General features: G+C 50.2%; 1 protein-coding gene across 1 annotated transcript; it reads left to right on the forward strand.

Annotated features, from left to right (window-relative positions):
- Window positions 1-757: 757 nt before the first annotated feature.
- On the forward strand, window positions 758-6,537 carry Prss45 (serine protease 45). The gene is made up of 6 exons (NM_001008864.2): window positions 758-886; window positions 1,857-1,883; window positions 3,790-3,937; window positions 4,377-4,651; window positions 5,625-5,788; window positions 6,047-6,537. The coding sequence occupies exons 1-6, from the start codon at window positions 781-783 to the stop codon at window positions 6,317-6,319; spliced, it is 993 nt and encodes a 330-aa protein (NP_001008864.1). The 5' UTR covers window positions 758-780; the 3' UTR covers window positions 6,320-6,537.
- Window positions 6,538-9,651: the final 3,114 nt, after the last annotated feature.

A 9,651-nucleotide genomic window follows, 5' to 3' on the forward strand; every position in this document is an offset into this window, starting at 1 on the left:
GGCTTCTGTGGGCATCAGGCATATGCTGAGGTGCATAGACAGACATACAGACAAAATACTCATACATATAAAAATAAAATTTAAATGACAGGGGGGTGGGTGATGGGATCCCCAGAGTTCTGCTGGACACCTGGAATAAACAAAGGAAACAGGAATTTTGGTGATCACCTTCCAATCTCTTTGAGGCTCTGTAAATCCATCAAGATCATTCTTCTGTGAAATCCGTTTATGCTCAAAACCTGGCAAAACAAAACAAAACAAAACAAAACAAAACAAAAACCCAGCCAGTCCTCGTCAGTGGTAACATCCTGTCATATTGCTGGTCTGTGGAAGAGGACAGATGCCCTTCTTTATCCAGCACCCTGCTCCCACCTTGGTTTAGTCTTAGATCCAGTTCAGCCATTTTGTTCTCAAAACCTTCTTTCCTACCCGTGTTGTTATTTTCTTTCTTGGGCTTTCCAGGCCCTCGTCAATAGTGACTGTGAAACTCTTTGTGCAACAAGCTGTGTACAAGGTATATCCTGAGGCTGGACATCAAGCTGCCAATCCCAGCCCAGGGATATAGATCTGGAATCTGAGACCCAGTCCCTGTCAAGGCATCTGAACTCATCTTAAGAACCAGACTGGGTTCAGATGCGAGAACTCAAAGCTCCTGAAGAGGCATGGTCACGCTCTTGGCGCCAAGTCAGTCACGTGTCTAAGACGTCATCACGTACAGGGGTGTGGGCACGTGACAGCACGCCGGCGCTATCGCTGCAGTCCACAGGGACACACTCATGGATGGCTACGTCACTGCGCCTCCTGGACGCTGGGCCTGGATCCTTGAGGCGCTGGATCCCAACCTGCTTTGCGGCGCTACTGTTGCTGCCTCCACGGCCAAACTTAGGTGAGGCAGGCACCTCCTTCTCTCTTGTCCTTTGTTCCTGTGTCCTCTCCCCTCCAGTCTAGCTCAGGTTGGCTATTCCCTTCCGCCACCTGAAACTTTTGTGTGCCATCCGCACCTCGCTGTCACCTTTCTTCTGCCACTCCTAAGTTTCTCAGGCCACAACTACACCGTGGCCTCCTGGAGACAACAGTCCTGAGGAGCATCCGGGACTTCCCTCCACGCCCAGGCGACTTCCGCCTTCCGTGTCTCCATCCTCTCGAAAGGATGATATTCTAAACCTTGGCTTCTTTCCATTTCCAGCAGAGGTCAAGCCCTTGGGTGCTGCTGTCTTTTCACACTCCCCTGTCCCACAGCCCCCAAATATCCCCCCAAATCTGACTGCCAAAGAGAGTGTTTCCTGAGTGGGGTGGGGCTGGAGCAGGGCCCTCCCCATGCTGTGAGGCGGAGTTTACATAAGTCATACCCCACCACACCCCAATGCGTGCACCACCTTTCTCCTGCCCTCCCTCCCAGGGCCAGCCTTCCCCAAGAGCCATGAGCACTGGGCGCTGCCCTCTGGCACGTTTATTTTCCATGTAATCCTCAGCCCAATTCCTGACGTGTTCTTCCCCTTACTGTTCCTGGTTTTGTTTGTTTGATTTACATCTCTCTCCTTTTTAAATTTCCTGTGGCTTCTCCCTCAGCCCTTCCTCCTCACCCCTCTTTGTTCTTTCATTGCTGGGGAGTGGGGGAAAGGTCTCGTGAGCCCTAAGGTAGCCGTGATGTCCTGAACCTCCTGTCTCCATCTCCTTAGTGCTGAGATTACACACACACACTGGGGAACAGCATGAGATTAGGTACCATTCGATGAATGAGTGAATGGACTGGGTGGTGATGATGATGGTGATGGTGATGATGATGACGATGACACCCCTTTACTGCTATCCTGCCACAAGTTCCTGCCTCACACCCGTCCTCCTTTTCTCCTCAGGTTATAATGAGGACCACGCTGAACCAGGTGGGTAGTGACTGGGAAACTTTCAGTTCCTGGGGAAAAGAAATGTTCTCAAAGTCTCTGCCTAAATAGCTTTTCTGGCTTGGTAGGAGCAGCACAAGTAGCTGCCAGGACACAACCCTACTGTTTGAAACAAAGAATGCCTGGGTCTTCCATGGGAATGCAAAGCTACTTTGAATTCAGCTCAGACTTCAGCCTTTCCCACAGTTGCATAACAAGCCTCCTGGGCCATTGTCTCAAGAGCCCAGCTCCCGGGGTTTCCTGTCTTTTCCCTTAGATCCAGGGAGTGCATGGTTGGGGTCATGGGACTCCATTGCCTTGGGTTGTCAGGACTCTAATAAGGTTCACAACCGACTCTGGGGTTGATTTACGATGTTCTTGCTTCTGTCCAACCCTTGCTTCTTTCAATTTTCCCTCTGTAACTCAGTCTCATCTGAAGGGGTCTGTGTGTGCACGCACATACCCTCGAGCATGTGTGCACACACACGCAAATGCATGTGGAGGTCAAAAGTCAGACTCAGGTGTGATTCCTCATGCGCTGCCCACTCTTTCCGGAGACAGAATCTGTCACTGGTTGGGAGGTTACTGGCTAGAATAGACTCTCTGGCTAGCGAGCCCCAGCAATCTGCCTGCCCCTTCTCCCCAGCACTGGGATTACAAGTGTGTCCTACCATGCCTGGCTTCACCCTGTACTGGGGATTGAACTCATGTCTTTGTGCCTGCACACCAAGCACTTTACCACCTGAGCTGTCTCCTTAGCCCCCTAAAGACGTTTTTTATTTGGACATAAAATCGTTTTTGTTTTTTTTGTTTTTGTTTTTTGTCTTTGTTTTTTTTTTCTGTGCAAGACTGTTTGTGTATGTGTCTGTGCCTTGTGCCAGGAGAGGGTGCCGAATCCCATAGAACTAGAGTTACAGATGATTGTGAGTCAGCGTGTGAGTGCTAAGAACCAAACCTGGGTGTCTGGGAGAGCAGCGAGTGCTCTCAACCACTGAGCAGTCTCTCCAGCTCCTCACTAACTTTCGAAGTTTAGTACATCATCAGTTTTGATGTGACACTTCCAAACGTGTTTGTAATTTCCCTTTGTTATATTACTGCCTGCAACCCACCCTTTCTTTTCATAAATATGTTCTGAGGTTTTCTGTCTTCTCTTTACTAGTTTTTTTTGTTTTTATTTTTATTATTTTATCTGTTTATTGGAGACAGGATCTCTCTACATAGCCCTGGCTATCCTGGAACTCCCCGTGTAGACCAGGCTGTCCTTGAACTCACAGAGATCCACTTGCCTCTGCCTTCTGAAAGCTGGGATTAAAGGCATTTGCCACCAAGCACCACACACATTGTACTTTATTTAGAGTCTCTACACCTATGCCATTCATCCATCCATCCATTCATCCATTCGTTCATTCATAAACCTTGTTTACTGGTAGACCAGTAGACAAACTAATAACTGTGCGCTCCAGACTGCTTAGGGTAAAGACCTCCCTTAGAGAAGTTCATAGGGTTTTTTGTTTGTTTGTTTGTTTTGTTTGGGGCATCAAAGAAATGCAGCCGACAGTACAGCTCTTGAAGAACAGGATCCTGTGCAGGAAAAGCATTTCTCATCTTGGAACCCCTGTTCTGTTTCTGCATTGTCTTGAGGTTGGACACAGGTCTCCCTCTCTGAATCTCAGTCTCCAGCTGAAAGGTCTCTCTGCCTCTTTATGCTCTGACCCCTGAACTGTCATTGTTTGCTCAGTTCAGTACCTTTGGGGTCCACTATCCTCTACTTGCCCGTCTCTTCTCTTCGAAATGGGAAGGAGGCCCTGATGTTACAGTGCTGGCACCTCCACCTCAAGGGTGACATGTTTCTGGTCATTCTGACTTTCCTCTCTGCACTCTGTATTCTCTCGCATTGCCTGTTCTGAAGTTTGTGGCGCACCCTGGTGGTCTGACAGCTTGGAGGAGCGCCACCATTGGCCCTGGGAAGTGAGCCTTCAGATAGAAAATGAGCACGTGTGTGGAGGAGCCCTCATTGATCAGAGCTGGGTGGTGTCCGCAGCTCACTGCATCCAGGGGTGAGTGTCACCTGTGCACCTAGGATCTAAAAAACCAAGAGCTACCGTGGGCCCAGTCAGGGCCCCTTGGGACTAATAGGAAACCATGCAGGAGGAGGGAACACTGAAGAATGGGAAGAGCTAGGCTCAGTGTCGCACAAGATCCTCTGACTAAGTTGGGATGAGACCTCGAGCAATAGAGACTGTATCCTAAACTGGGCAACAGGAAAACCTACACCCCCCCCACATCAGGAGAACATTTATGGGCACTGATACCCACACATCTTGACCCAATGTGACTGTGAATGAGAGGGTTGTTCTGTCTTTGACTTTGAGCACCCCAGGCTGGATTAACCCAGATTGAGTGGACATCAGAGACAGGAAAAGTCCTGGGAGGAGGCGGGTGCATAGCTGTGCGGAGAGACTGATGTGGACCAGGAGGGCTCTTGCCTCCCTGCAGCAACAAAGAATACTTAGTGATGTTGGGTAGCAGCACACTCCAGCCCAGCGGCTCCCCCTGGGCCCTGAAGATTCCCGTGGGTGACATCATCATGCATCCCAAGTACTGGGGCCAGAACTTCATCAGAAGCGATATTGCCCTTCTCTGTCTTGAAACCCCTGTCACTTTCAACAAGTACATACAGCCCATCTGTCTCCCAGAGCACAACTTCAACTTGAAGGTCGGTATGAAGTGCTGGGTGACTGGCTGGGGCCAGGCTAAGCAACACCCCTCAGGTGAGTTGGATGGGGTTGGGGACGCCCCTTTGGGTCTTTATCGTCCTCTCCCTTATGGTGCCTTTGAGGAGGCTATGACTGTGGTCTTTCCTCATATGGTGCCCATTGTCATGGTTCACACAGCCCTGCAGTAAGGCTAATACTGCTTGGGCTGGTAGGCGTGTTCGTCTACCTTATAGAAAAATGCAAGATTTAGGGAGCCACCAAGTCCCCTTCCCTACCTACCTCCCTACCTCCCTCCTTTCCTCCCTTCTCTGTCCCTCCCTCCCTCCTTCCCTGGCCACAACTGAAACAGCTGCAGTACTCTGAGCCCTGAGCATCGGAATACATGAAAGGAAGTCACAGAGTAGGCCATTGGGGTGAGCAGCCAGAGGCTGACAGAGCAAGTGTGGAGGAAGCCAGGTATACGGATGAATGCCACCTGTGATCCAGCATTAGGGAAGTGGATCCAGGGAGTGATGGGTTCAGAGTCAACCCCAAGTACATACGTTTGCTACCAACCAGGGCCACGTGAGACTGTTTTAAAAACAAAAACACACACACACACACACACACACACACACACACACACACACACACAAGCAAGGCAAAGATCAGGGGACCTGAGCTGAACTCTGAGTAGATAGATGACCTGACGCCTAGACGCAGCTGTCAGCAGCTTCGAAGTCAACAAACACATGGAAAGAGAAATCACAGGGGCCTGGCCCTGTGTACGTGGCTGTACTGTGACTCAGTAGCCTTCTGGGTTCAGCAGCAAAACCTTCCTAGAGAAGAGGCTGCTGAACCAAGGCCTTGCCTGCAGAGGGGCTCTCCCTGTCCGGCCCGCACTGCAGAGAAAGACCGCTGGAAGGGATGCTGCACAGATGTGGTAGAGTCATCAGCTGATCTGCAGGCTAGGAAGGACCATGACACTGGGCAGAGCAGGGGCTGACGGGAGTGAGGGGTCACAGCTTATCCCTTATGTTCCCTACAGCCAAGTTGACACGGAGTCTAGAGCTTTGGGAGGCTGAGGTATCCATTGTTGACAACAAGAACTGTGACAGAGTCTTCCACAAGAAGACCTTCTATCCCCAAGTTATCCCCCTTATCCGGAAGAACATGATCTGTACCACCAATCATAGGGAGAACCCGTGCTATGTACGTGAGTTTCTGGAAGCATTCTGGCAACTCTCTTTCTGGGGAGCAAGTCCTAGGACGGGGGCCTGTTTCCTGGGGGCTCAGCCTGTTCCCCCTTACCATCACCTGCTACATAGGTGTGGTCTCCAACTGAGAAGCTAAAGGAGCCCCAGCCAGTGAGCTCCAGGAGAAATGATTCTCTCAAGAGGAGCTGAGAGGGTGGGCATTGTAAGTCCTTTGGTCCCAGCAGAGCCTCCTTCAGTCCCTTGTCTTCTCCAGGGAGATCCTGGGGGACCATTGGCTTGTGAAGTCCATGGCAGATGGATTCTGGCTGGCATATTCTCGTGGGAGAAGGCCTGCACCAAAGCTCCGAATCTAAGCGTATACACCCGCATCGACAAATATACCGGATGGATCAAGGAGCAAGTGAGCCGTGGGGCGCGGTCCGGGCGCTGCAGGACCTCCTGCCTTCTGTTCCTGCCCTGGCTGCTGCAGCTCCCAGTCAGCCCAGGACCTCCCCACCCCTTCCTCTTCCTGCTTTGCCTCTGCTGAATGGCACTAGGTTGCCTCTCCATATTCCACAGGAGTCAGGGTGGGAATGGAATGACCCCTGGAGAACTTGGGTCCTGCTCTGGCGTCCTAGCAGGGAGGACTGTGGTGGGTGGGCTAGGCCTTGCTTGAGTGTCCAGGAGAAAGGGAGGATGTGCCTGTCAGGAGGAACGTTCTGGAATTTAAGACCAAGAGCAGAGATTAAATTTGTGTGAGAATGAGCTGTCTCTCTTCTTTCTTCCCCCACCCTGTTCTTTGGAGGGTGACTCTGGAGGTTCAAGTAGATGGGAGGAGCCCCTAGTTAGGGGGCTCATGGTTTCTGCCATGTTTCTACTACTGGGACCTATGAATAAGGGCCTGGGTTGTGGTCTCAGTTTCCTGACTTGTACAGGGGGCAAGTGAAATATGCCTTGTGGGCCAACAGTGGCGATAATCCACAGGCAGAATTCTAGGCTCAGCTGTCTAGCTGGTTTCCTTCCTTCCCTCCCTTCTCTCCCGCTTCCTTCCTCTTTCTTTCCTCTCTCTAAACTGATTGTGAAAAGCATGATCCTCCCACTGTGGAGAGTTTCAAAACACATCAAAAGCCTGATTGTCCAATCTGAGAGCTTCGCGCATTTGAATTGAAAACACTTGTTGAACAGTTCGTGCTACGGCCGCCGATTGCTCCCTGCTCGCCAAATGTGTCTTCAGATCTCATCAATACCTCCCACCCTTCACACTGGTGCAGCCGGGTAGTTTCTGAGAGCCTTCCCACAAAATAAGGATTTGCCTGTTCATCTTAGAGTTCTGTTTATATGGTTTGGAGAAGGACCTACGACAGCCATACTTTTGGTTTTGAATGAGTGAGTTTATTGAATGTATAACAAACAGAACTAAAGTAATAAATAGTGTTAGGTAGATGGTTGAATAATAGGTGAATGATGGATACATAGATGGTTGATAAGTAATAAATGATAGATGATATAGATGGTAGATGATTGATAATAGATAAATGATAGATAAATAAAAGATGATGGGTAGAGATATAGATAATAATAATAATAATAATAGATAGATAGATAGATAGATAGATAGGTGGATGATAAACGCCATTGAATCAGGTGCTAAGAACACCCAGCAGAAATTGACTGGGGAAGTTGGCTGAGTCAGCTGGACTTCCTGTAGAGAGTCCCAGGCAGAGCAGAGTTCCCTCAGGTGAGGTTTCCAAGTAAGAGGACAAATAGTCACCTGGAGATCCACCCCATAAGCAGCCACCAAACCCAGTCACTATTGCTGATGCCAAGAAGTGCTTGCTGACAGGAGCCTGATATGGGTGTCTCCTGAGAGGCTCTGCCAGAGCCCTACTGATATAGATGAGGATGCTTGCAGCTAACCATTGGACTGAGCACAGGGACCCCAATGGAAGAGTTAAAGGACTGAAGGAGCTGAAGGGGTTTGCAATACCATAGGAAGAACAACAATATCATCCAACCAGACCCCACCAGAGCTCCCAAGGACTAAACTACCAACCAAAGAGTACACATGGAGGGACCCATGGCTCCAGCCGCATATGTAGCAGAGGATGGCATTGTCTGGCATCAATAGGAGGAGAAGCCCTCAGTCCTGTGAAGGCTCATTTCCCCAGTGTAGGGGAATGGCAGGGCATTGAGGGGTGGGAGGGGAGTGGGTGGGTTGGAGAGCATCTTCATAAAAACGGGAGGGGGATGGGAGAGGGGGGAAGGGGATAACATTTGAAATGCAAACATATAAAATACCCAGTAACAGAAAGAGATATCACTTTTAAACCCTGCGTCTGTGCAGCAGCTAACCACCACCTGCGCTTCCTGCTCTAGGGGATCCGATGCCCACTCTGGCCTCCTTGGGTACCAGGAACACAGACGTGCATGCAGGCAAAACTACCCATGCATACAAAATACTTTCTTCACAGAATAGAACTTTAGACATTTTCATCACTTGGTTACCGATGTGCTTGGTTTTTTATTATCTTTGTTTTATTGACCAAATGCCCTCTTTCTTCTCAAAAGAGAGCCTTTTGAAGGCTGGGGCTGCAGAGCCGGCTCAGCAGTTAAGAGCACTGACTGCTGCTGCAGAGGACCCAGGTTTCTCTCCCTGCAGCACATGGTGGCTCACAACTGTTGTAACTTCGGTTCTGGGGGGTGGGTGTTACCCTCCTCTGGCCTCTGTGGGTACTGAACACATGTGGCGCCCACATATATTTTTTTTCAGGCAAACCCACATAAAGTAAATATTTTTAAAAGAAGGTATTCTTTTTCACAGAGGCAGAGAGTTTCTCTCTTTTGTTCTCTCTCCACTTTCTCTCCCTTTTCTGTTTTCTGTGTCGAGAGCATCTGATGATAGGAATTACCATTTTCTGCCACCAATCCCCAAGGGGAAAAGTTTGCTGTGCTTGAAACTTGAACACCACACAGCAAGTGCAGTTCTAGTTTAGAGGCCTTTTTCATCCACGGTAGCCACACGCAGCCACAGACTACTCAGTGCTGGGAAGCCACTGGGCATCTGTTCTCTGAGGCAGCAGGTAGGCCCTTCCCCTGCCCCCCGGCTTCCCCACAGGCCCCATGAAGTCTTTCCTTCTGCACCCTCTGTGCTGTCCTAGGGGTGAAGCTTGTGGTTTCTGTACATCTGCTTTACAAACGGTTGCCTACAGTGATCGATCATGTCAATCCATCCTCCTCAGCGGCGTGTAAGAATGTGTCACTCTAGGCACTCAGTATGGGTGGCAGGGGGCAGCAGCAGAAGTGGGGTGCAGTCATGGACACTTGGAGCAGCAGGGATCCTTGGTAAGGTGGAGAGGTGGGGAGGTGCCCCAGACACCGTTTATTCTGTTGAAGGATAAAGACCCAAGCCCACGGGTCACTGCTTCCTCAGCAGCCCCACAGCCAGCTCCCCATCCCTCAACCTCCCCAGGACCTGCTCTCTTTTGAAAATACAATCCCTGAGGGAAAGCCAAAATCCCCAACTACAGAGCAGCTGTCCGTTCTGCAAAGGAGTTGCATCTCAGTTTCTCTAGGGGTTCATCAGTGGAGGCTGACAACTCTAGGGGAGCTCCATGGGCTAACCATAAGACACTGCCACAAACCTCACCTCTAGCACTATCAGAAAGCAATAAGGGACAAGGTCCCAGGCTCAGAGGTAGGCATGAGGGCATCATGAAGGCCTTTGCTAAGAGCTGGGCTCGGGAGACATTGTAACGGACCAGGCTTGGCCAGTCACAGGCTCAGCACTAAACCCCCAAAGCACCATTTCAGGGTGGTTTCTGGCAGCCCTCCTTCATTGCTGTAGCAACCCCTTGAAGCTGCTTTAGCAGGGTGAGCCAC

The sequence above is a fragment of the Rattus norvegicus genome, chromosome 8, assembly GCF_036323735.1.
Source record: "Rattus norvegicus strain BN/NHsdMcwi chromosome 8, GRCr8, whole genome shotgun sequence".
NCBI lineage: Eukaryota > Metazoa > Chordata > Mammalia > Rodentia > Muridae > Rattus > Rattus norvegicus.